The sequence below is a fragment of the Pholcus phalangioides genome, unplaced genomic scaffold (genome assembly GCF_987345545.1).
Source record: "Pholcus phalangioides strain wild (caught in Gottingen) unplaced genomic scaffold, Ppha-v1.0 ptg000010l_1, whole genome shotgun sequence".
NCBI lineage: Eukaryota > Metazoa > Arthropoda > Arachnida > Araneae > Pholcidae > Pholcus > Pholcus phalangioides.
This window is the reverse complement of record NW_028301603.1, coordinates 44,071,890-44,099,473: the sequence shown is the minus strand read 5'-3', so window position 1 is coordinate 44,099,473 and position 27,584 is coordinate 44,071,890. Positions and strand designations below refer to the sequence as shown.

The 27,584-nt window shown below is 40.1% G+C and overlaps 1 protein-coding gene across 1 annotated transcript; it reads left to right on the top strand.

Annotated features, from left to right (window-relative positions):
• The first annotated feature begins 199 nt into the window (after nt 1–199).
• On the top strand, nt 200–11,364 carry LOC149081562 (uncharacterized). Its single transcript, XM_089238504.1, has 5 exons — nt 200–391; nt 2,595–2,843; nt 4,434–4,632; nt 4,719–4,864; nt 6,633–11,364. Exons 1-5 carry the CDS (start codon nt 302–304, stop codon nt 6,969–6,971), a joined length of 1,023 nt encoding a protein of 340 aa, XP_089094630.1. The 5' UTR covers nt 200–301; the 3' UTR covers nt 6,972–11,364.
• Nucleotides 11,365–27,584: the final 16,220 nt, after the last annotated feature.

Here is a 27,584-nt window from a genome sequence, read left to right as displayed (position 1 = left end):
TTTAAAAAAATCAAAAATATGTATGAAGGTTTGGAGAAAAGAGTTTACTTGTTTGTAAATTCCTAACTCCTATAAATATCATACTGCAGTTGACGAATCACAGTAAATCTTTTATCTCGCAAAAATTCTGTTTAAATACAAAACTGTCTGTGATTGACGAGCGAGATCAAATTGTAACCCACGCATGCAAGCATATACGCAGTTTTTTTAACTTGAGCTGACTGTACGTGAGTGTAAACATTGTGGATGGAGGTGTTTAAATCACGATTCTGTGCTTGATAAATAACGCTGAAAAAACGAAATGACGATGGATATATTGGCTATGCCGGGTGAAATCCTTGACAAGATATTGTCATATTCCACCTATGATGAAGTCAGCCATCTCCGCTTGGTAATGTATCCCGATCTCTATAGAGTTGTGTTAGCTGTATTAACATAGCATTAAAATTTTTTCTTATCTCGTACAATTGTCTTCGTTTCACTGTCTTAATTTAGTCAATGTGTCTCCCAATTCAGTGGCTAGGAACAAATTGGCAATGGGAAAAACTTGGACATCCAATTCTTCGCATGAAATTAGGGTGGTGTCATTGGCCGCTGATGCCAATCTTCCTTGTTGTAATTTGCTCATGTGGAGGATGGGGGCGCCTCCAGTCGCCCTTACATACTCAAGGTCCTGCTCCAAAAAAGAATCACCAAATAAGTGTCGATTCTCATCATAGCCTTATAGTATATCTTTCTACTTTGGGCCGATTCCTAGGACGTATGTGGTTTATCGTGTTTTCGCCAGTTTTCTGATTTGCACCGAAAGCAACGACTTTGTTGCCAACACAGTTCGTCTTGGCCATGATTCAATCCATAAATGGGATGAGCCACTCCACCCCCCCCCCATCCTCCAGCAGGGCCAGGCAGCTATTGTATTTTCCCTTTGTGGCTATATGTTTTCGATTTGTTTTTCTTTGGCGAGAGAACATTCAAAATCATGATGGGAAGTGGCCAAGAGTAAAACAGAGTCATGCTTTCTGTGGCCTTTCTTGCCGAAGGAAAAAATAGCCATTACATTGCCAAAGAGGAATAATACTATGGCTGTTAGAACAAAAAAAAATGAACTATTAAAACCATAATAACCAAACCAACATTCTTAGATTAAATAAGGGATCAAGATAAGAAATAAAATGCTTTAGACCAGACACAGAATTGAAAATAATAATAAACCGGACTCTTTCAAATAATATAATGACTGGGGTAAAAAACAATCACAATTGCGCGGCTATAATGGCTGGTATGCAAAAAAAAAAGATAATAACAGAAATATGAAATGTACAACATGAGAGAAAATTAGAAATTCTGACAATTCTCACCTACAGAAAAGCTGGAGGTTAACATAGTGGGAAAACCGTATATGGCACAATGTACGAACAAAAGAAAATAAGCTTCAGTTGATTCAAACGCAGCACTCTTCAACACAAAAGCTGCTTATTATTACAAGCTACCTCTAGGGGGGGATGACTTCACCTTTGGATGATGACAATACAGACTAATAAAAAAAAAGGAAAGTGGCAAACCTAAAAGCTTGAAGAAATAATAATAGCCAACAGAAAAAAATGGCTGACCAAGAGGAGCGCGCCAACTGGCCAGAAAGGAAATTGCCGAAGAAAAAAGGGATTACAGTCGGCCCTCTGTATTTGCAGTGTTTACCTTCCCAATTTTCTGCAAAAATTCCATTGCAGTGCTAATTCAGGAAATATCTTAAAATCCTGGATGAATTTCATTGATGCCATTAGTGTCATTGCTAGAGCTGTGGCATCAAGCTGTAAGATGAGAAAATCTTGTATTGGAAAAACTTTTGGCCACAATGTGTGAGCCTGAGGACACATCCATTTCTACGGAGCCAGTTGAAAAGATAATAAAATATATTGTTACATTAGTGAAATAGGTGGACGTTAGAATGGTTCAATGAACTGGACATAGAACAGAACAAATTACATAGCCCAACAGTTAATCAGTGTAAATTCTTGTCATTACCTTTTAGTATCTCTTTCAACTTTCTTCTTTAAGGCTACACGCATAGTGAGGCGACGAAGAGACAAGAATGCAGAACAAAGATTAGAGACAAAAACAGTTGTGTTGTTTTGTTATGCACCACACAGTTATGCACCACTCAAGGAGAGACAAAGGCGAGAAATGGGCAACTCCAGAAGGTTTATTTCAAACCTCCGGAGTCATGTGAATGCCTCAGAGCCATTAACCAGTTGATTTGCTTACTTTTTCTGATGTGTATGTGGTTAATTTTCCTATTCTCCCAAGCGAAAGTTCAATGGGCAATTGAACTTTCGGACCAGCAGAAGCTAAACAAGGGTGAACCTGCTGACTCTTGGTCCACGCTATTCGTTCTCCAGAATAAAGAGTGAATAAATAGTGTGGACCAATCTGAAGACATTCCTGTACTGCACCAAAGGACAATCAACTATCATCCCAATAACCGACCCGTACCCCATTGTCATTTTATTTTATTGATTGACATTGCATACAGGAAAGTAATAATGAAATACTTCACTTTTTTTTTAAATGGTAATTTCTCATTAATGAACTTTCAGGTGTGCAGAAAATTTGATGCATCTGCCCAACGGATACTGAATCATGGCTTTTATAAGGCGGAGCGTTTCCACAAAGAATGCTTCCGTAAGGTAAAGGAGCAGCTTCCTAGACGGGAATCGGAGCGTCGCAAGCACCCCCTGTCTGTCCACTGCGACATACTGACAGCCGTTGACAACCGATTGTCTCTGCTAGGGATGACTTTCATGAAATACGTAGAGCTGAAATACTGCTGCTTTATTCCTGGCAAGGTAATTTTTGTCTCTCCCTCATATTTTGCTGTTGGTATAGGTACCATTTGGGTTGGCCTACCTTATTGACATTCATACGGGGCGAGTTACATGACACAGATCTGAATTAATCATGCCTGATATTTATTATTGCATTGGGGTTCTTATATTTTTCACTGTGAATAACCAGGCGAAACATAAGACAGAGGAACAAAAGTAGAATAATTTAATGACAATTTTACAAACAACCCATGATACTGAATACAAAAATTATTATGGGTAGATTATGGGTATGGGGTATACAAATAAAGTGGCAGTGAAGGTGTGGGCCGTTCCAGTGATGCAGCAAATCCAATCAGCGATGAAGAAACGAGTCAGTCCAGCCAAATGACAGGTCAAATCTTAGATGAAGCAATGGGTCTCATTGGTGATGAAGGGGCTAGTCCGTTTGTCAAAATAGCAGATATTGTACAACCGATGACGAAAACAAATCAGTCTGGCAAAGTGGCAGATTCAGCCAATGATGAAGAGTTGAATTACAATCCAGCAAAGTGGCTGATCTAATTGATAATGAAGAGTAGGATCATTTGGGTAAAGTGGCAGGTCCAGTCAATGCCAAAAGGCAAATCATTCCAGGAAATCAGTGGAAGGTCTAAGTGATGACAAAAAATTGAATCAATTAGGTAAAGTGGCAAGTCCAATCAATGACAAAGAGGCAAATCAGTGTGGCAAGGCATAGTAGCAGATCTAAGTGATGACAAAAACTGATTAGACCTGGCAAAGTGACAGTTCTAATCAGTGACAAAGCCGCTGGTCTGTGCAATGAGAAGAGGCTGGTCAGTGCAGTAAGTCAATCTACCAAAGCAGGTGAGCAAGGGCGAGACTTGGTTAAAGTGGCTTTCACTGGAAGGAGATTCAATAATCCAACTGTTTAGCATGACCTCAAACACACCAACAGTGTACACGCTAGCAACCAGACCACTAAAATCAGCAGTAAGCACAAAAAGTAGGCCTTTATATACCTACAGAAGTATTGAAAGCGTCATTCACTGTGATTTGCATACTAGGATGAATTCCCCTTCAAACACTCAGCGCTAGCATAGCAGTGTCACCAGGAAATGTGCATAAGAAAATACCGCAATACATGAATATGTGTCATCTAGTACCAGAGATCATCACATATAAGGGTGTGAGGGTTTTTTTTTGCAAATGAAAACTATTTTCAGCTTGTTTATTGAAGAACAAGAACAAATGCCACAAAGCGTCAGATGATTCTATTCTTACTTTATGTGTAAAGCTTTCTTGAGAACCATATTAGTGACTGAGCACATCAGTCCTTTCACGTTTTGTAGTTTGGGTGCTATTTTAAACGCCCTTTCAAAATTACATTATAGTGCTAAGGCAAGAGAAAACTGATCAGAGTAAAGACCGCAACTTGAGAATTCTTCCCCTCGGGAAATTGCTTTCTTCACAAGTGCCGTTCTGGACCCCATTTTCGATAACAAACATTTTCAGTGATTTCCACCAGTTTTAATCGGGAGAAGTGCTCATCACTTTTCAATATCTCAGGCTTTAGAATATATTTTCTAAATCATGTACTTTCTTCGATAGGTGTTAGACGAGATATTCAAAATATTGCGATTTGTCTCAAGCCTGTCATCCTCTCCTCGTGCGCATGTCATTCTCCAGGAGCTGCGGGACATATCGTCCATGGCCATGGACTATTTCGACGAGCACATTGCTCCGGCTTTCAAGAATCGCAGCAAACCTTCACAGAACCCATCTGTGACAGCTTATGGCATATTAGAAGGCAAGTCAGCTTTATTTATGCCTATCTGTTGCATGTCTATGGGTAATATAATTAAGCTCATTTACAATTTTATTATCACGTTACAGAAGAGATGGTAGATGAAAATGTCGAGCATGTTGCTCCAGCATTCTTGACTGGCGAAACCGAATTTCTGAAGCTTTCCATTTCGGTGAAGCGTAACAATAGCAAGATTCTAACCTTGAAACGAGACAGCCTGGCCATGAAACGAAAGGTGAAAGTTTTTGTCATTATCAATATTATCATTCTTGTGTGTGCTTAAAATCTTTGCCCTTGTGAAGAAAACTCGATACTAATAATTCACTGTTGGAAAATTCACCCTCAACAATTCACTACCACTCAATTCACCGAAAGGAAAATTCACCAATAAGTAATTCAATGACAAAGTCACATAGTAAGTAAATTAGCTGGTGAGTGAGTAAGTGTGCAAGTGAGTGATTGATCGAGTGAGTCAAGTTCATGAGTCACTCATACAGTCGCTCAGTAACTTAGCCACTTGGTCATTCACTCACTCTCGTGCAGGGTTGTGAAATTTGCTCCCTCCCCCTGAGCTGGGTTTTTAGCTTAAAAAACCAGTTTTTTTTGGGGTGGAGGGGAATCATTTGTTTTTGAAAAAAATGGGTTGCTTTCAGGTTAAAATTTTATCGTGAAATTGGTTTATGCATTTCAAAAATTGCTGCATAGTGCATTGTTTAAAATATGTGTATTTTGAAGTACTTTCAAATGATTTTTTAGGAGCAAAAATGTGATAATAAATAATTTCTTGGAATCACGGACACACTTTTTTAAATTACTTAATGGTTCTGGTTACATTGCTAAAGATTTTATTTCCAATGGATCAGGACACAACTTTTGCATACATTTTCTGTGGGGTTTGAAAAATTCGGAGAAGAAAAAGTTCAGGCACCATCCCGATTTCTCACGTTGTTTACCACAACCAATCTTCTTGTTACAGTTCCGCATGCAACTCAAGGTTCAGATGCAATTATGTAGAAGTGGGTGTGTTCGTGTGTGAACAATTATTCCCTTATTGTATGGTCAATATTATTGATCAAATACATAGTTCAACAACATGCACCAAAAAAAATATATATTTAGACATAATATATATAGGGAGTCCCCATGGAGGGATTACCGCACCAACCTCTCGATGAGTATAAAAAAAAAAAAACCTGCTGTTCGGAATCGGCAATAAATTGTAGGTCCTGGTCTAATTAGCCCTCGTGCAGAAAATGACAGTGGTGCAACAAAAATGATCAAATGATGACATAATATATATATAAGATGTACATACATGTTTAAGTTAGATAGTTTGAGGTTGTGGAAAATGAAAATTCAATTTTTTCCTCTCATTTTGCCCAAAAAAACCCAGGTCTTTTACCACCCTGCTCTCGTGGTCACTTATATAGTCACTTATTCACCCAATTATTCACTCACTTATACAATCACTTGGATAAAAACGGTCGCTCACTCAGTTGTTAACTCACCTACTCGATTACTGATACGGTTGCTCACGTGATTGGTCACTTGGTCATTCATAGGATCACTCACTCTATCACTTATATGGTTGTTCACTCATTTTCTCCTCAGTCACTCACTCACTTTGTTACTCATGTGATTACACATTCACCCACCCACTCACCCACCAGATCATTTGGTCACACACTCGCTCGCATATTCATTCATTTGCTCAATCACTAGGTCGTTCGCTTACTAACGACCTGGTGATGAACTGTTGTGGATGAATTTTCCCAGTGGTGATTTTTCCATTGGTGAATTGTGTGATGGTGAATTTTCCGTAAATCTCTTTACCACTGTGAACAAATTTTCTCTTACATATACAGAAAGGTATGTCTATGACTATTAATGCTGTTTAAATTGCTTTGTGGGTCAGATGGAATTCATAAACAGGTTGGACTCCATGTAGAGGGCAAAGTATCCCTCCTTTTTTTTATTCACAATATTTTCCCCTCATTTTTCAGAACACAAAAAACACCCGGAAAATCAATTCCCTGAACTGTAAGATGGATGAAATGGAAAACACTGTCACAGAGCAGAAGTCCAGGCTCACAAACCTAGAGAACAGGTCGACAGAGATCAACCGGAAGCTGAGCCAGTATGAAGCCGCAATGACAGAAGTCCACCAGTTGCTGCACCAGCTCAAAGGGACCCAGCCTAGCTCCAGCGATGCCAAACTGTGCTGCGTTCCTCCGCCGAAGAAACGTAAGTTGGCCTTCAGTCAGCAGAAACGGAAAAAACGGTTCTCATCAGCAACGGCCACTGACACCGTCGAGGATGTTGATCGATTGAGCCAAATATAAACTTACTCGTATCCCTTCTCTCGTGTCACTTATTATTTAAGATGTCATTTCTATTATTTTCTTTGTACTCATATGAAAGCTTTATATATGAAGTTCTGTTTTATATTATGCTTTGCGTTTGTCATATACACCTACTCTCTTCATGACAACAAAGCTTATGATTTGAACATCGTTTCCTTACATATATGAATGTGTATATGTACAACTATATTCATGCTGTATATCACAAGAGTTTTGTATTTTCAACAGCACCATCAGCTGATAACTCTGTGATATTGAATGCTCGGAATAAATACAGGGTGTCTTTGAACTCATGCCCCGAACCTGAGGCATTGATAGCATAGTCGCCAACTCTCTTTGAATGTTTTGGGAGTTTCCCGCATTTCACCCTTACTATAAAGAGTAAAAACTATGCTTTTTTCCATATTTTAGGGAGATGTTTTATTTCCCACTGTCGATTGGCATTGTACCAAATCACAACAACATGCTTTGTTTGACGAGAAAAATATATGATTTACCAAGAAATGGTCAGTGTGATAACATATGCCTATCACTGTGCTACGTTTTTGGTCCTGATGGTGATTTTTCCTGATGGTGCAGTTTTGGTTTGAATGTAGTAGTAGTGATGGTTCTGTGGTTCCCAACTTTGAGACACAAATGTGATCAGAGATCTCCCCATTAAAAAGGCTCGCTGCAGAGCAACAGGCCTACAACGGTATAATATTCCATCATTACATTTCATGCATAGTTAGAAAAATTGATGGCGGCACTAAAAATAACAAACATTACACAGAAACAAATATCACGGAAGGGTCACTACATGCACACACACACACATTGCAATATGTACCAATTCGTTAGAAGTTCCGCAGAGGAATATGGACGAGGTGCATGTCTGGTTTAGTAGTAGAGGGGTAATTTAATGAATTTTTTAAGCAATAATTGCTGATCACTGGCATGATGTCTCCTTGTTTTTGTTATGTCTCACTCAGCCCTCCCTCTTTGTCAAATATGCTTCTATCTCTAAGTCCTTTTAGTTGCTCACGTGCTTGCACACCATATGTCACTCTTTTAGTCATACACATGTTTGCACACACTCTGGGCCATTGGGTCTTGGTTGCTCACTAACCTGTTTACTGTTTCTGTGACTCACATGCTCAGAGTCACTTGGTTTCTCATTGACCTCATCCCTCTTTTGGTAACTCACATGCTTGCATCACTCAAACTTACTCGGGGGTTGCACTGTTGGTCAATCTTTTGGTTGCTCACTGACATCGTCCCTCTAGGCAGACACAGATTTATGATTTTGCCACCCTTCTCTCGTTCTACTCTAATTTTGTTTAGACCACTTATTCCTGAAATTTGTCATCCTTCCCACTTCATACTCTCATCTTGTGCCATAGCTCTCTTCCCCTCCACTGTAAATATACCTCTGCTTGTGAGGGTCTGTCACCAAACATGAGATAAAACCTTGCTTGCAGCTGGAATTCTGATTGCATGTACTCATCTGACATCATGTTTGTTGGTGTCTCTTAGCTAAATCACAAATATCAGGCGCTAATCAGCTTCATCTAGGTTTGCAAACCATCATGTGTCAATGCAGAGAACACTGTGTTTCAACTGACCTGGCACTTTTAATGCTGTGTGGCTTCATTGTACTGTGACTGTGTTCCTCATACACCAGTGCAGGACTGCATATTCTAAGATGGGGGGAGACCAGATTTTAACTGGTACAAAACCAGGACATCTTTCAAGCTCTTGCCAGAGGTAATTGTAATCTTGTAAATCTTGAGAATTTATTGTCAATTTCTGCAAATCTTATCTCCAAATAATGCCTGTATACATTTATAGCGCATCTTTTTTAGGTGAACATATGCAGGGGTCTGTTCAGCCAAAATTTAGGTATTTTTTCTGGACTCTTCACAAAATTCTGGATCTGAAAAACTGACCTTTCACAAAATAAAAATTAATGAATCCATAAATTTGGCATTTCATTTCTTTTGTGGTATATTAACTAGATTATTTCGCTTTCCATAAAATTACTTATTTTTCCCAAAATTAATGACCTTTTTCACAAAAATAAGGAAAATTAGCACAAGAAAAAAAAAAGTTTGAAGAGGCCTCTAACGTATGTTCCTTTAAGGGCAGCTCAGAAATCAGCTGGAATGGCTGGGCTGTTCTTGTTTTCTGGAACTTTTAGTTCCTTATAAATAGGATGAATGTTGGTGAGGTTCAGCCTTTCCTTGTGTTTTTGTGGAGGGGGGGGGGGATGAGTTCATGAATACCCTGTAGTAGATGTCTATAGTGTTCCGAAAAGTAAACCAAGCTTTTTAATGAATGTATAATTGTAATAATGGATACATCGTACCTAATAATCGATATCAATTCTTGTAAAATATATGGCTGGAAATGTCTTCTTACTAAGTGTTCTGTGGTTCCCCAAAACTCATTTGGTTTATTGCTGTCTTCTCTTCCTGAAAGAAAACCAACCCATCCCTTGGATAAACGCAGATCCAGGGCCACATGTGAGGAGGGGCAATTCATTGTGTAAATGTTTGTTGGATCGTCCAGTATTTTATGGGCCAGATTGATTTTTCTCGTATTATATACAGTTTAATCCCATTTTAATGAATAAACCATTAGAGCGAAAATCTCGTTTTAATGAAAACTTTTCGTTTCCAGATAACTTTACATAGTAACAATGCAAAAACCTGGAATTCCTTTATAACAAAGTGATTTCTCTGGTCTCTTTGAGTTCATTATAACGGCATTCAACTGAATTTGGCTCTGGGTAGGGGGGTGATTGTGCTGATATTCCCCTCTGGATCCACTTACTTTTGGAAATGTATTTTGTTTAATCTAAATCTGTTACTCTACCATAATCCTAGCTGCTATCGCCCATCTGGATTATTCCAAGGCTCTCCCAATTCCATAGCGGTTGTGGGAGAAAGTGGCCTACTTTTGAATACTTTTGGTTTTCTTTAGTGTGTTTTACAATTCTTTAAGAGGGTCACTCTCAAACTTTGGTTGTGCATGACAGTCACATTACCCATGACATTTTTATTGCAGCAGCAACAGTTGGGCAAATAGCCATTCTCGTTAAGTTTTGAATTCATATTGTTTGCAGTGTAGGCGGTACATCAATATCCTTCACTCTACAAAGTGTTGCCATATTACTTTCTTTCTAACTTTTATTTATTATATTGTGTATCAATGACCAAAATTAATCTTATATCTAACAATAGTATGGAAAAAAGAAAAACCTATCATAATTATTTCAAATTCTGTGCATATTTGTTGAATTGTGGTGATATTTTGCAATGCATTTTGTTTTCTTGTGATATTGCTCTATACGCTAGGGATTAGGGGGTGCACAACCTTTTGCCCACGGTCAAATGCCACCCGCCAAGAAGTTCCTTCCAGCCCATCAAAGGTGTTCCGATAAAAAAAACATAAATGTACTCAACACAATAAATTCCTAGGCTCAGACCTATTATTTGGGGTGGGGACGAAAAATTTGAAATTATACGGGCCTGTCTAGGCTGACCATATTTCTTTTGCAAATATACAGAAAATCATGATTCATATGGGTTATCACTATCGCTAAAAAAATTGTCAAAGGCAAATTAAGTCGCAAATTACAGCCCAAGAAAATTTCAAAAGCAATTTAACTTGCCAATTATAGTCAAAAGAAAATGGAAAATGCACGTAAAGTCACCAATTACATTCCAAATGCTGATTACAGCCAAAAAAATTGTCAAACACAGTAATTTTTGTCATGAAAATAATCTTAATTTCTTGATCTTACAGATTCAAGTAAGCATCGTTGGAAATAATGGAGATAAAATTATATTTTATGAAAAGGTTGAGACAACCGAAATTGCAAGAATGTCCAGTAAAATACTGGTCACCCTACATATGAAAGTTTCTGGCCCGTGAGAGTGGCAGAATTGCAGCATATCTAGCCCTCGCACTGAAAAGGTTGTGCATCCCTGCTCCATGCTATTTCTTGTGTGATAGAACCATGTCAATGTTGTTTCACTTCAATATTAATTACGTTCAAAATAACATGTTGCATGTTTCAAGGAATAACATCGTTGTGTGAGTTTGGTTTCCCTGAGAGAAGATTGTGTTTATCGCAACATTTTTATTGCCATCACCTCAGTGATTCAATTTCAAGTGCATTTTGTTTGAGATTTTAACTTTGTTGTGTTATTTGATGATAATATTCCCAGTTACATGAAGAACATTAGAACAAAGTCATTCGTGAAGTAAATAAATGTATGTCACTATTCGATTTTTCCCCCTCTGATTATTTTGTTTTGTAGTGAAAAAACTCTATACCAAATATTGTAGGTGGTATTTGTTGCGATTAAAGAAAGGAAAAATGAAATCCTTTTGTCTGATGCAGTATTTTGTATGACTGCTTTTTCAATACGTTTGAGAATTTACTTATGTGTATGGTGAAATTAGTATCGAATATGGTATGAGGATTGGTTTGTCTCTAACAATGGTAACACTTCTGTAGAAATGGAAACGGATTTATGGTTTTGCCACCTTTTAGCCATTCTATAATCTAATTTTTAGTCTAATTTTCTTGACCATTCGTTCCTTACATTGCCTGCTCTGGATTATAAGTCTGCTTAAGCTCCCCCCATATAATGTTGAGAAGTCACTCTTTTGGTTGTCACATGCTCTGAATTAATATTTTTGTCCCTCGCTCACTGCTTGGACAATTGAATGCTTGAACGCTCTGTAAGTTTATTATGATCATTCACTGACGTGGCACCTCACTTTCTAAATCACTCTTTTTGTCGCTCACTAATGTAATTCCTCACTGTCGATTGTACTACCATTCAGGACGATGTGACGGAAGAGGCAAATTGTGTAAGTTTGTCTGATCGTCCTGTATTTTATGAAGACTAATTTTCCCATATTTGGCTCTTGAGAGGAGACGATCGTTCTCATCGCCCCCTTCTCTGGATCCGCACCTAAGCGAAGGCAGACATCTTCAGCTGTGAATGAAGTCGTGGTTATTCCATATACTTTCAGCTTAATTTGGTCAAAATATCAGATTTCCAGCATGGCCCAGGTCCTCTTCGACCACCTGCTTATATCTCTTCATTGCGACAGTGAACCATGATCTGGTTAGGAGGAGAGGCACATCAAAAATACTTGAGTTGGGCCTCTTGGATTTTGTATAGTGAAGACTGTAGCGTTGCGATCGCAACCGGGTTGTGCATGGGGGAAGAAAAGCAAGAAAATGCCCGGAGTATTTATTGACTGTTATACCTCGGCTAACGAAGCTGATTTGTTCTGAAATCACGTTCGCTTGCCGAAACGCATTTTCCACATAGAAAATAGCTTAGTTCCGGATATTGCCCAAAATTTAAAGATACGTTTTTTTAAACATCAAGGAGCGCTATAAAAAAAAGACAAAGAAATGACCGAAGGTTGAAATGAATAGCTTCAAAATTGGAAAAATGAGAATTTACAGGAAGAGATGAGGCACTAGAATTCAAATACAAGGCCACAACAGGCAAAATGCCGAACGGGTGGCTGAGAAAAAGATGCCCATAACAGATATGGATGTCATATATTTCAAACATACGAAACCCAATTAAAAAATGCAATTAAAAACAATACAAACAAAACAAACAACGATATTATACAATGCCCATAAAGAATACTTATGGTTGTCTTATTCTAAGTATGGATAGCTTCTCGATTTACCCCAACAAGTTATCGTAATTCTTTTTAAACGTGTCGATTGTGTTAGAATTTACTACCCCGGGGTTAAGCTATTCCATTTATTAGCAACCCTATTAGAGAAGAATTCTCTGTGATACCATAACCTCGCATTGTCCCTTACTAATCGATACCGGTGTTCCCTTGTAAAAGCAGTCGATTGACGGTGTACTAAAAGTTCATAGTCCATCCTATCCATCCCGTTGAAAATTTTGAACACTTCGATCATATCTCCCCGACACCTGCGTTCATCCAATGTAAACATATTCAAAAAATGAAGTCTCTCTTCACAACTCAAGCCCCGTGTGCCAATAAGGATACGCATAGCTCTTCTCTGCACCCCTTCAACCAAGTCTATGGCCCTCTGTAGGTATGGCTGCTCGTCAATGAGAATTCCCAAATCGGTGACCCTAGTTGCATCCGGGATAGTGACACCATTCAACTCGTAAGAGAACCGTGGGTTGCTCGAACCAAAATGAGCGAACATGCACTTGTCAACGCTAAACTTCATGCTCCATTCATTTGCCCATGCTGTAATCCTGTTTAAGTTGGTCTGGAGCAACTTCATATCCTATCGCTTTGATTCCCGATTACCCCCATTAGCTTCACACCATCTGCGAATTTGCTAGTAATCCCATCGATACCCTGATCGAGTTTATCGATAAAAAGTGAAAAAAGTATGGGGGTCAAGGGCACTTCTTTGAGGAACTGCACTTGTGACGCCTGTCCAACCAGAGAATTCCCCGTTCACCATAACTCGTTGCGACCTATCTCTTAACCACGATTCTATCCAATTCAGCAAGTCGCCCCCAATTCCAATCTCGTGCAAACGCTTCAAGAGTTTGCCATGTTGGACCCGACCGAAAGCTTTCTGCAAATCAAGGTAAACAACATCTACATTTTTGCCCTTTCCCAAAGCTTTTGTCACGTGATCATATCAGCAAAGGAGGTTAGTCACACATGACTTCCCCTTCCTGAACCCATGCTGATTATCCGACAATACATTATTTTCGTCTATCCACTTCAGAAATTGCCTGCCTTTTGATAATAATTTCTAACATTTTCGAGAGGGAGCTCGTCAAACTCACTGGACGATAATTAGACACATCTTCTTCAACCACCCTTCTTAAATATCGGAACAACATTAGCAAGCTTCCAATTCCTTGGGACGATACCCTCAGCAATACTACTCCTGTATATCCGCGCAACTGGCCCCAACAATTCATTAGCACATTCCCTGAGCACCTTGGGATAGATATCTGGTCCTGGTGCTTTGCTTGCACGTACATTTCTTAGAAGATTTAGTACCTCCACGTCTTCCACTTGAATATTGTTGAGGATTTTACTACCCCAAACTAGAGATCTTTGTACTTTACACCAGTGGTTCTCAACCGGGGGCCATATGGCCCCCTTGTGGTACTGGGATACTTCAAGGGGGCCACGGAAGATAATGGGGAAGGGGGCCATGACAGGTGGTTTGGAGAGCTGAGAAAAAAAATTAAGGTGTGAAGAAATAAAGTTTTTATATTAGCGACTAACACTTACAGTGAGAGAGAGAATCCAACAAAACCACACATAAAACCAGGGCCTTCTTTAGGGAATGGACCCACCCAGGCCTCACCGCCTACATTTTGCAACAAGTTCCTTAGGATGGGGTTTTTCTCAAGTCCCCGGCTAAATTTTTCAGACCCCCTTCCCTATATGAAATTTATTGTTTGAAAAACAAAAAAGATGAAAACCATATTAGGCCCCGGGCTGTAGCTCTGTCAGTCCCACTCTCGTGAGGGGCCTCATGCCCATAAGTGACCCTACCTTATGATATTTTGTATAGTACAATTAATTTTGAAAATAAATAGGAAATATGTAGGCTGTTTATTTCCAGCTAAAGTATGGGACTACCATAGCATCACTTTGCCTAAGGAGGGCCTGATAGAACTCGGACTAGCGGGGAGATCAATAAATTCTAGGCCAGTGGTCTGGAGGCCAATCTTATTTGCAAAATTTTCGTTCAGTGTAAATTCACTGAAAAAAATCAATTCAATACGTATAAAAGAACTTGCTTCTAGATGAGAGTCAAAAACTCTGGGTAAGACAGGGGAGCCACGAGAAAAAAATATGGTTCAAAGGGGGCCACGGGCAAAAAAAGGTTAAGAAACACTGCTTTACACCATGTACACAACTAACACCAGCTTTAGTGTACTACAGCTGGTGTTGACACAGTTCATGGGTTGACGAGTTCGCAGGTGTCCCCGTTCATTTGTGATTTGGTCAGCTCATTTCTGTGTCTGATACATGAGGATGGAAAAGATGAGCTCCTAAAATGTCTAGACCATAGTTTACCAAACTTTTTGTTCTATCACCCCTTTCTCCAGAAAAATTTTCTTATTGTCCCCCCCCCCAACTGAAACCAACCTATACTAAACCCAAAGCTTCTACCGCCCTCTACACCTTTGCCTCGCCCCTCAGGGAGCGATATTGCCCACTTTGGGAAACACTGGTCTGGACCATTCAGTTTGATTCTGTCTTTCAATAAAAGAACGCGGCTCTGAAAACAAATAGGTTCCTTTTTTTTCAATGTGTTTTTTGTCAGCCGAATCTTTCATTTTATAAAATGATTCAAAACTTTCATGAAGAAAAGTAGAGGTACATCTATAGAAAAAGATTCCGATGTGAGCATAAGCATAGCCCCCACATCCTGTAGCAGGACCCCCTAGGCTGGGATCTTTTGCGGGCCCCCGGTCAGACTTTCATGGGCCCTTCTATAGTTAATTTATAGCGTGAAAAAGCAAAAAAAGATGAATATTATGCGGGACGCTAGGGCTAGAGTCCTGTCATGTCCGCATTTGTGGGGGTGGGGGGAATGTTACATGGCTATTAATCGGGCTCAAGTGACAGTGATTTTGAGGATGATTGGTGCTAAAATTCAGCTCTCACGACGTGGCGGTATTATGTCAGTTCCAACGAATTTCTATGAAGGAAGCCCAATTCAATGTCTCGCGTGAGATCGCGATTGCCAAGGACGATTATTCCCCGGCTTTTGAAGCCAATGAACGAACTTTAGATATGAAATTAAAAAGAAAAAAAATGAAACCAAAAAACAATCCATTATTGGAACTCTATCGAATGTTTATATAAGTTATTATAGGAAGAGACCGAAGAACCTTGTTCTCTTTCCCAGGGATAACGTTTAATTTCCTGCAAGTCACATTCAAGCAAACGTGCGAAAACGAGACGGGATTTGATCCCCTGACCCCTGGTAACAATTAAGAATTATCGAAACTTGACGTTTGAAGAAGAGACGAGATCATCACAGATGACGCCAAACTCGCGATTTTTTCGTAACGAAGCAAAATTCGTCTTGGACGGAGAGATCTATTAATTATCTCTCACACTTCTCGTTTTACGTAAAAAGATACGCAAATGTGTATCTATGATTTGCGTAATTTCTTCAAGTAGCTCTTTTTTTTCCTCTGACTTTAAAGCTATGAGAAGATACGAAAAGAATATGATACGCCAATTAAAATCGTCAGTGATCTTATCAATTTTAGTGGAGCAGGACGTTTGGAAGCGGCTATATTTGGACTCGTGCCGTTTAGACGCCGCACAATCGGCAGGTTCATTACAATATCGATCAATTTGCACAATCCATCATTTACAATTTGTTAAAATAAAATTGCCTATGAATTTTCACAAAATTGAGTGGTCAGCACCGAATTCGACTTGCAAGCGTCGATGAGCTGCTTCTGCAAATAATTATTTGTGCGGGCTTCGTCATGAACAGTGCGCTTACAACTCTCAAACAGTGGCCGACTGTGGCGGTTGTTTTGACACAAACTTCCGATTTAATTGTCTTCGAAGTAATTTAACACTGGTATCAAACTTTCGTCAATAGCTGGAACATTGTCATCTTCATTCCCTCCTCGTAAAACGTCGATTGCATCCTCGATATTGGCCATGAGTACAAAAGCCAAATCACTAGTTATACGAGAGTGTAGAGCAAAGTCCGAATCAGTGTTGTATTGATGATAGTACCGGCTTAAAGGCGCGTTTACACACACCGTTTTATCGTACGTTCTGGGGTGGACCAAACCGGTCTGAAAATCGTGTCATTTTTTGGGGGTGTCTACACGCAACGATTTTTCAACCGTTTTATCTTGCGATCCAGCTTGTGACTGTTGATGGATGTCCACAATGGAAGACGCGCTCTTGCTATTCACTCTTTACCAATTATATCAGTTGCAGAAGAGCCGGAAGAAAAATAAAAGAAATCGCAGGTCAGAGACATAATTTACTATATTAAAGAATCCATGAAGTGGAGGGAACATAATATAAAATCAAAATACAAAAAAAAAAAACGAACTATTCACAAAAAACGAAAATAACCCAACAAAAAAACGTTGGCGCACTGCCATGGGTGGAGATACGCCTGGGGGGGGGGGATGCACTCCCCCCCTCCCCCGGCCTTAGGCTGGGACCTGACTACGGCGCGGTTGCACGCGGTTGAGGTTGGGGGGGGGGGAAAGCACATTTTTTTGGACGGTTGGGGTAACCGGAAAGCTGCCATCATGTATTGGGAAGGCTTGAGCTCCCTGATGACGGTTCGGCTGGACCTGCGGTTGCTCTCTTCCATTGTCTATTAAGTGGTTTGACAAGGAGGGTGATGGGATTTCGGATGCACTGGACAAAGGAATTGCTCTCCTTCTCAGGCTGCCATAAAAAAAATGAGAGGAGAAGACAAATTCGAAGAACTGTATGGTGAAGTTCTATTCGACAGAAGCTAATTCTTTGTTTGGCGCTTTTGCACTGATAACAATAAAAAAAACCAATGAAGGAAAAATTAAATTTTTCTAACTAGTGAAATTTTTTTGCTTTCCTACATGAGCATACATTAAAACTCGGTTATAATGACATTCATAAACTAACGTGATTACGCTAAAACCGAGATGTATATTTTAGAACACATGAATGAAATGCATTGGATCCCGATTATAACGTTTTAGCAAAAAACCAATTAGTTACCTCATCCAAAAGAGTACAAATTACCACGGGGCCCAACCATTTATAATAAATTCATAAAAAATTAGAAGTAAAAATAATCAGACATCTGAAGGAATATATTTTTATATTTGCAAATTCTCCATATCAAACTTTTGAAACATTTATTAAAAGCCTAAATATGAACCGGGGATGAAATATGTCCCTAAGAGCTGCATTGTGTGTGTGTTTTGCTTTCATTATTCTGTCTTTTTGTTATTTATTTTTGTATCGTATATGAATGTGGCTGTCTATCTGTGTTTTTGCAATGAAAAAAAAACCATCTAGGCCAGCGGTTCTCAACCGGTGCTCCGTGTGAACTCCCAAGGGCTCCGCGGCCCTCGAGGAAAATAAAAAAAGAACCAGTAAATTTGAAAAAAATAATTATTAATATTTTTGAATAAAAATAAATCAGTAACTTTGATGAATAAATAAAAAATAGGCCTACGGGGCTCCGCCATAGAAATTATGTACTGGAAAGGGCTCCGTGGGTCAAAAAAGATTGAGAACCGCTGATTTAGACAAAACGTTGTATGCGGGTAATATCGAAGAGTGCACTAAGACAATTTTCACACCTACCGTTCTTTTCAAGCAGTTTTTCATTTACATACACACACAAAGCCGCAACTAGGGAGAGCGGGTCCACTGTATCGAGTGCTGAACTAGGGGGGCGCCGAATTGTCCCTTTAACACCACTCCTTCTAACCTTTTCTTACACGGGGACGCCAAAAGCTTGCTAGCTTTAGTTAAAAAAGTATCCAGCTGCGGCCCTGTCCTTAAACCTTGCAACATACATACTGATGTACACGACATGCGTGGTCAGCCGGGGCAAGCACGCATTTTGGCGTCCCCTTTTAATATTGAAGGAGAGATGAAAGGTTAACATTTGCGCTCCTGTCTGGCTCGGAGTTCGGGGCATCAGTCAGTGCCGTCTTAACGCATGGGCCCGCCCGAGCACGGCCCGGGTGCCTCAAGAGAAGAGGGGCCTCCCAAAAATGAGATCCGATTGAAATTTTCAAGGATTTACCATGTAGGGCCTCCTAAAAACCACTTGGCCCGGGGGGGGGCCCATAACACTCTTAAGACGACCCTGGCACCAGTCCCACCTGCTCCTCTCTAGTTGCGGCCCTGATGTCGTATGTACAGGGTGTTAAGCGGGCCGGGGTAGCAAGTTCAGAGGGGCGGCAAATTTGAGTAATTCGTGGTCAAGAACTTTAAATTATAACGTGAATAGGGGGCAGAGCAATTCGAATAGCCAGCAAGCGGCGAAGCCATAAATCTGTGTCTGGAAACGGATTTAGTGTGAAGCATGTAAATAATTTCGTATAAGGACATTACGTTCCCTTCGTGTCATCGCATCATCTGCAAAAAATCATCTGATAACTGATCGGGAGAAATGATAAACGAAGAAGTTTTTATGACGTTTTTCGTTACCACGGTTCTTCGTGTTCATCACAACGAATTTACTAATCCTCCGTTGATGATGTTCTTAGTATTATTATATAGCGTTATACTGTATCATGTGTGATTGAATAAATTAAAAAAAAAATTACATTAAACGAAAATATCATATGTTCCAGTGGTTGCCAATTTTTTTGTGAGCTAATGGCCCTTTGTACCGTATTTTTTTTCTCGTGCTGCCCCCCCCCCCATCTTTCCCCAGGACCTTCTACCCCGGGGGGGGGGGCACTTTTCACTTGTTGGTCGAAAATTGAACTGCAGCTTAATCCCATTATAGCAAACTTCCAAGAGACCGGAGAAATCACTTCGTTAAAACGAAATTTCCTTGTAAAGGAATTCCAGGTTGTTGCCGTTGTGCCTATGTAAACTGTTGTGGGAGGTTAGAAAAGTTGAAAATCTCGTTAGAACGAGATTTTCACTGTAACGGTATTCGTTAAAACGGGGTTAGACTGTATTTGTTTTACTTCATAAATCTCCCCATGGTCTCATTGAGATATCCTGAAAATTAGGATGTACTCGGTTAAGCAGTTTTTGAGGAAAAACTACTCGAAGTACGAGAACTTAAACTGTAATCACCCATTATGTAATTATTTACACTCTAAACCAGAGGTCCTCAACCTTTTTCTAGTTGTGAGCACTGGCTGTACCCATCATCGAAAGGAGAGCACCCTTACAAGTTTGATCATACGTATGCATGAAAAATTAGGATGATTTTAATCCTCGAATGCAATTTGAACGAGGTAATTTGATTGAAACGTCGATCGAATTCTAGCAAGCAATTATTGGACAGGAGCTTCGAGAACTCCAGTTGCTTCAGGTAGCACCGTGGTGCTCGTGAGCAACAGGTTGAAGATGCCTGCTCTAAACCATTATGCTACATATGGTCATGTAGGCCCTATGTGAACAAGAAGTCCAGGGTCACGCGAATATGGGTGGCTTTAAGATGGCCTTGGTCCCACGAACAGCTTTGCTGAGTTCGCAAAGTAGTCCCTTCCCCCCCCCCCCCTTCTTTCTGATGTACACCCCATACCCAAAACAGAAGTTCTCGAGGTGTGGGTCGCTTTTTCTGGGAATAATCGGCATTATCGCTCGGAAGGACGTCACGACGACTTTGCATTGCCGTGAACCCCCGCAGTGCTTTGGAATGGCTCTTGCTATTCTTACGAGCAGGCCGAAGAAGCCGCGAGTGGCAAACGTTTCAAGAACCCCTGCCAAGGTCTTCCAAACGGGTATACCAGTCGGTAACCGTTTTTCAGTTTGTTTGCCTTCATCCGGATTTCTGAGAATTATAAGAAAAACCATTATCTATTTTAAGGGCAATTTTCCTGTTGGGAAAAGTAATAAAATTTAGATACTGTACTTCATTTTAGGCCCAATTGACTAGCCTTCCATGCAGGCCCTTTGGAAAACGAATGGTCTTTTAAAAAAAGGGACTTCGCGAAACATAAAACAAATTTCGTGGAACCTGTCAACTCGGACATCTCCTACATAGGACAACTTTGAAAGGCACCGTCATAATCCTACAACACAGAATGTCGGCAATACCGAACGGCTTAATTTAATTGTAATGGAACCGTAGAGGTGTCCACTTCAGACAGGTTTTGGTATCAGTAAGCCAATCTGAAGCCGCAGCTACGATTATTATTGGAACGCGTGAGGGCGCTTGCACAGTGTTGCAGTACATTACTAATCATATTTTATCCATCTCATTTCTTATTTACCAGTTCCATTAGTCAGCTGTGTCAACGAAATTTTTTTGTGCCACCATGTCTTCAGCAGATTCTGATTCGTTAATGGCTAGCGATAGTTATTCCGAAAAAATCATAAGCGCGGTTGAAAAAAGACCAGCTTTATATGACAAAAATATGTTATTTAAATAGTTTTTTATAATATATGTTATTTAAATAAATTATGATGATTCCAGTCATGATATATAAAAAAATTTGTGCGATTTAGTCACGAATCGTAAAAGCATCAAAAATGGGTCAACTTGTAGGCTGTCTTTCTTCAACTCTGAATTAATTTCAAACGGCAAATATTGTTACAGAAAATTAAATTCCATTACATGAATATTTTTATTAGTATATACAGTAAAACCCCTCCTTCTTGTGAACACGGACAGGACAAAAAAATTAAATCCATGTAAAATGGGTGACCGTTAAAAAGAGGTTTGAAATTCATACTTTTATATATTATACAACTGTAAATTATTATTTGTCCGCAAAAGAGGGAGTATACGTTAAGAGGGGGTTTTACTGCAATGCAGCTTATGAGTACGAATTCGCATGCTAACTGGAGCCAACTTCAGCTTGGCGAAAATAATTTAGCCAATCCCGAGATGTCACGTGACATTAAAAAATAAAAAAAACCCCGGTTGCTAACAGTAGTGTGTGTTTCACGCAAAATTCCACGGTTGCTGATAAGATCAACCGCACCAGCCGAACCGTAGTGTGCCGGCAGCCTAAAAATGAGAGGATCTTCAAACACAGCAATTGCCCCTTCCCTTCCCCGGACATGAATCCGCTTCTGAAACAAGAAAAACATCTGGATTTCCTCTGACCTTCAGCAAACTGCTCCGCACGGTCGCCTGACAAAAGTATAACTGCAAGTCTGCAACTACAAATATGGGTAAAAATTTCCAAACAAGAAATAAGGTGTCAAAAAAAAAAAAAAAATAGAGGGCGAAGATAAAAGAGATTGTCCTACAGCTTTACACACTGAACATATTACACATTCCTCGAATTTTTTCTCCCCACCAAGCGTCTTCCTTTGTTAGAAACCGAACAAGTAGCGACGCATTCACGCCTGCTGTGGTTTTTGCGGTTTATGTTCAACAAAGACTTTTATTATCTTTAGACTTTTATTAACTTTAATTATCTTACCAAGAGTGCTCCAGACCACTCTCGTGGGATCCCCGTATTATATGCGACTGACATCATAATCATCTCATGCGTGGATCCCCCCCCCCCTTTGAAATCCTCGCCTATGCATAGCATCAGGGAATACAGTACATTTCTTTATTCGGTAACAATATCAAACAATAGATGGCGGTACATTATAAAAATTTGTTTCACACTAACGCACAGTGATGGATCTCATTCTCAGTTCGAGTGAAAATGAGATCCCGTTGTGTTCATTACCAGCTCAATGTCGTTAAACGCCAAATAATATACGCGAACGAGAACATTAATTTGCATTTTGACTTATCCATTATCATCATCATAATCATCACGATCGAGAGGGAGAGAGAGAGAGAACCAAGATAATTTTTTTTCAGTGCGTCTTTTTCGCACTCGAACACGTAGTTTTTGTAAAAGAGAGACTCGCAATTCAAGAGACGAATGACTCTCGCCAAATAGAATCACAAGGTGGGGAGAGCACACAACCCAAAGTTCTCTCAATTCTGGCCTCAGTCCAAGACCTTCTCCAAGATAAGGCCAGAAGACGACGTAAAGAAAGAAGAACATTCGCCACCAAACACCAAGGTCTCCTTGACTTTGAAACACATATTGCTAACAAACATGTTTACAATCGAAACATTACGAGGTGGAGACGCTTTCTTGCAAATCTCAATGAGACAAAATAACATTGGGAAATGCATCTCTTTCTCTCCCAAATGTTTGTTTCTAGGACTTCTGAATGGAATGCGATCCTTCCTATTCGATCTGATTTTTAGGTCAATAGCGCGTGAGAACTATTTATACAGTAGCGATGGTCCTTAAGCATGTTTACAAACATTCAATGTCCTTTTTCATGTAAATTGTTTCCTCGTTTGGTATCAATGTTTGGCTTTTATATTATCTTTTCTTTTCGGCTATGCCTGAGTGTTTTCCCGAAATTCTGAATGCTATAAGTCAAGGGACACAAGTGCTTTGGAACTGCGCCGCGATTATCGGTAAATGGGCCACGGGTGACTAAACTGATCTGGAACTGCTCCGTAGGCCATTCAAATGTGCCCCCTTCCTATCTGTGACCTATGTGATGGCTGCTTTAATTTTGAAAATGTTTCTCTAATTGAGAAAGGAAACCATAATGTTCCGAAACGATCGTAAGGAGTTTGTTTTTAGTGGTTTCTCTCTCTCATTTTTTCCTTTTGCACCATTGCTAAAACCATCTAGGACCAGCGTTGCTCCAGTCGGCACCACAACTCCCAGACAGCCGCCAGGACCCTCACCACACAGATGAATCTTTACTAAGTTTACAAAATTCTGTTACAAGGGTTCAACAGTCCTATCCGAAATTCGAGCTACAGAGCTATTGGTTGAGGTCACTTCATCTATTGTGAAACAGGCTTCCACTCGAGCCATTAGCATGGCCCCCACATTTCGGAGCAGGGCACCCTAGGCTGGGATCTTTTGCTGCCCCCCCCCCCAGACCAGACTTTTACGGGCCCCTTTGTGATGAATTTATAGCGTGAAAAACAAAAAATGATGAGAATCGTCCCGAGCCCCAGGGCTGCAGCTCCGTCAGCCCCACCCTTGTGGAGGCCATGACTATTAGCTTAACGTTCTGCGTACTCAGTGGCGTGAGCAAGTCTAATACGTACATTTTGCTGTACTCTCTGAGGGGGTGTGTGTGAGCGCGGAAAGATCTATTACAATGTTGGCAAGTACTTCTGGTCCGGACCGTTCCCTCCATCTTCCTACTCGATATTCATATTCAAATGAATTAATTATTAAATTATTAATTAATAATTTAAATTATTCCACTCTATGGGCAAGAAGTTTAGCTCCAACCACAGGTGAAGCAAAATTGACGTGGCCTTGATGATATTGATGCCACTGCCGACCGTGGCCAAGTGGTATGAGGATTCCCACTACTATAAATTAGAGCAAGATGGCATAGAGCTTGACCGCAGCCCGATGGGCCCGGCCCTCATTGCCAATCCTCCCGAAGTTAACTGATACGTCTGGCCGACTACCCTTACCTACATTGCCCCGTCGACTAGAGACTGTTCACCTCGGAGACAGATTGTGGTGTCCAGACCGTTCCCGTCGGCCCTTGAAAAATTGAGGGATGGACGTGATTTTCGTGCCCGGCCATATACCCTTTGTCCTCAGCAGGTTTTTCTCAACAGTGAAAGCCGAGACAACCTTGCGAGTAACTTTAAAGCGTCAAATTTTGTTCGTATTTCCTGAGTATTAAAAGTACACGCAATGGACAGGGTGATTCCGCGATTCCCTCTTACCGCATTTTACTGGCGAACCGTTGATTCTAGAGGCATACTGTCAATTAGAAAAAAAATTATCCAAATAACGTGCAGACCAACATAAAATGTCATTTATGTTGCAAGGGTTGTATAGTTATCAAAATTTAAAAAAAAAAAAACTTTTCATGTAGTCCCCGTGTGCCCGCAAAACCCAATTAGAAAGTTGTTGCCCTGTCTCTCGTGATTCCAATAAAACAAATCCACGTTTGTAAGTGCAATATTCACTGAGATATTCGAAAAAACAGAGGAAAGTTGAGGAAAAAACAGCTCTAAAATGCTGAAAAACCGTTTCAACCGCATTCAAAGCTGTTTCTTTCCCAAATTTCCTCCGATTTCGAATTCGGATATCTCAGTGAGTATTGCACTTACAAACGTGGATTTTTTTTTGGCATCAGGAGAGGCAGGGCAATAACTTTCTAACTGGGTTTTGGGGCACACGTGGGCTGTATAAAAAGTTAGTTTTTTTATTTTAATAAATATACAACCCATTGAAACATGAATGAAATGTTTGAGTGCTAAATGTTATTAGGAAATTTTTTCTAATTGGAAGTATGCCTCTGATCAACGGTTCGCCAGTAAAATTTCATACCCAGTGTTAGCTATGCTCCCTGTATATAAAATTGATTTTCTGTCTGACTTTCTGTGTGTGTGTGTGTGTGAATGTTCAATATACAAATCTACAATTTTTGACCGGTCGTCGCCAAATTTTGCGTATACGGTCGACCCTCGGTATTGGCGATTTTCGCGCGTGTATTCGCGTTTTCCTTCCTAATTTTCTGCGAAAATACCGTTGCAGTGTTAATTTTCGTATCGGAATAAAATATGAATTGTACGTGTTGAATAAATGTTTTAAAAACTCATAATGCAAACTCATAATTGACGGACTCGCGATGCGAGGATCCGGGTTCGAACCCCACAGTGGTGGTCGGCTGAAGTTGGTTTTCTGTGGTTTCCAACTTCAAGGCGCAAATGCGAGCCGATCTCCCCGTTAAAAAGTCTCGCCACAGAGAGCAACAGTCCTACAACGATAAATCATTCAATCATAACACTTCACTCATAGTTAGAAAAACTGGTGGCATATGGCAGCACTACGCATAACAAGCATTACAGAGAAACAAAAAAAACTTCACGTCAGGTTTCACTACACGTACACGCACATTCCCGCATGTACCGATTCGTTGGGGGTTCCGCGGGGGGGGGGCATGTGTGGTGTAGTAGGTAGGGCCTCCAAAAAATGGCTCGGGGATCCATGATGTTCTTAAGTCAGCCACCTCGTTGGGCAATTTGCCTGTTGTGGCGTTGTATTTGTATATAAAGTTTTTGCTAGTGCTTAAGATCTCTACATGCCTTTTAACTCCACATCGGGCATCCAGCTGCTTGTTCAGATGTTATACAAATACAAGGCCACAACAGGGAAAATGCCCAAAGAGGTGGCTGAGAAAAAGATGCCCATAACAAGTATGGATGCCATATATTACTAAAATACAGCACCAATTAAAAATGCAATCACAAAAACTATAAACAATGCATATACATGATAAAATACAGTATTATACAATGCCTATAAATGTATTTATGGTTGTCTTATCCTAGGTATGGATAGCTTCTCGATTTACCCCACCATGTTTATCGTATTTCTTTTAAAACGTGTCAATTGTGTTAGAATTTACTACCCCTAGGGGTAAGCTATTCCATTTATTAACAACCCTATCGGAGAAAAATTCCCTGCGACACCATAACCTTGCATTGTCCCTTACCAAACGATACTGGTGTCCTCTTGTCAAAGCAGTCGATTGACTGCGTATTAATTGTCCATTCTTATGCCAATATTTATGGCTTGCTATACACATCACTCATTGGTGCAGGCATTCGAAGAAAATGCAAATGCAGGTAACGTCTTAGAATACTGGATGGATTTCATCGTTACCATTAGCGTCATCGATAGAGCTGTGGAAGTTGTAAAGACGAGGACACCTCGTATTGGAAGAACTTTTGGTCACAATGTGTTCCCGAGGACACATCCATTTCTACGGAGCCAGCCGAAAAGGTTATGGAATATATTGTTACGTGAGTGAAACAGGTGGATGGAGAAGGGTTCAATGAAGTGTACATGAACAAACTGCAGAATTCAGCGTAACAGCAATTCAGAAACTGACAATTAATCGAATTGACTGCTCCTGCAACTGAAGCGATACTGCATTATGATCAAGACCTTGGTTGAGAAGTTCATAGTGAGCAACATAGCCCAAGTGCATCGTAAGTTTAAATCGGCAGATTTTTTTCCATGGCATAGACCCATCTAAAATACGTTTTTCAAACGTTGAAAAATTGGAAGAGAAAGTCTTGTTGTTATCATACTCTATCATTGTTTCAAGTCCAACACGGTCAAGGTTCCATCTACTTTAGCCAATTTAAACCATTGCTCCCTGTTGAGGGGCTGAACCGTGTAGGAAGTGATCATACTCTAACAAATTAACTGAAATAATAAAGTAACGGCTAACAGGCATTTTAATATTCTTCCAGAAAATATCGCCAAGAATCACTGAACGCTCTCTTCTACTTCTGCCGCGCGAAGCAGACATAAACGGGATGTCTGAAAGAGGCGAAAGTTCATGGTTTGTGTTATTCGCGGTTGTCGCTGGAACGTAACCCCCGCGAATAACGAGAGACGACTGTATACCAAACGGGATCTGACCCGAAATGAAGGATAGGCTACTTTAAAAGTTCGTCAGAGCAGGATAAACACCCGAAACGGGCAAAAAAACTGTCGGGTAACAATGTTTCGTGGGCCTTAACAATGACTTTTTCGGAATATTTACTTTGCCTACCGTGGTTCCAAAACAATTCTTTTCACACATAGCGTAGGTTCTATCATTTAGCGAGTAAATTGCCGGATTTTTGTGAGAGAATTGCAGGATTTTTAAGGTTGGCAGGTCTGCATGTATATTAGGTGGGACGAAAAAGTCGATTTTTCGAGTATCGATTTCTAGTAGGGCTCAAAACTTGCGTATTTGCATGCTGATCAACGCAGAAATAATGAAAAACCATACATCAAATATGTTCGGTTCGCGCAAAGGGACTCAAGTTTGGAAAAATTGACAAAAACACCAATTTTTAACTTTTTCCTAAAAATATACCGTGTCCGGAAAATTCACCGACAA

Excerpts from the sequence above, each read along its gene's own strand:
- LOC149081562 (XM_089238504.1), top strand. The coding sequence starts at position 302 with ATGACGATGGATATATTGGCTATGCCGGGTGAAATCCTTGACAAGATA. Across the intron at positions 392-2,594 it reads AAGTCAGCCATCTCCGCTTG|GTGTGCAGAAAATTTGATGC; the intron begins GTAATGTATCCC and ends ATGAACTTTCAG. Across the intron at positions 4,633-4,718 it reads AGCTTATGGCATATTAGAAG|AAGAGATGGTAGATGAAAAT; the intron begins GCAAGTCAGCTT and ends ATCACGTTACAG.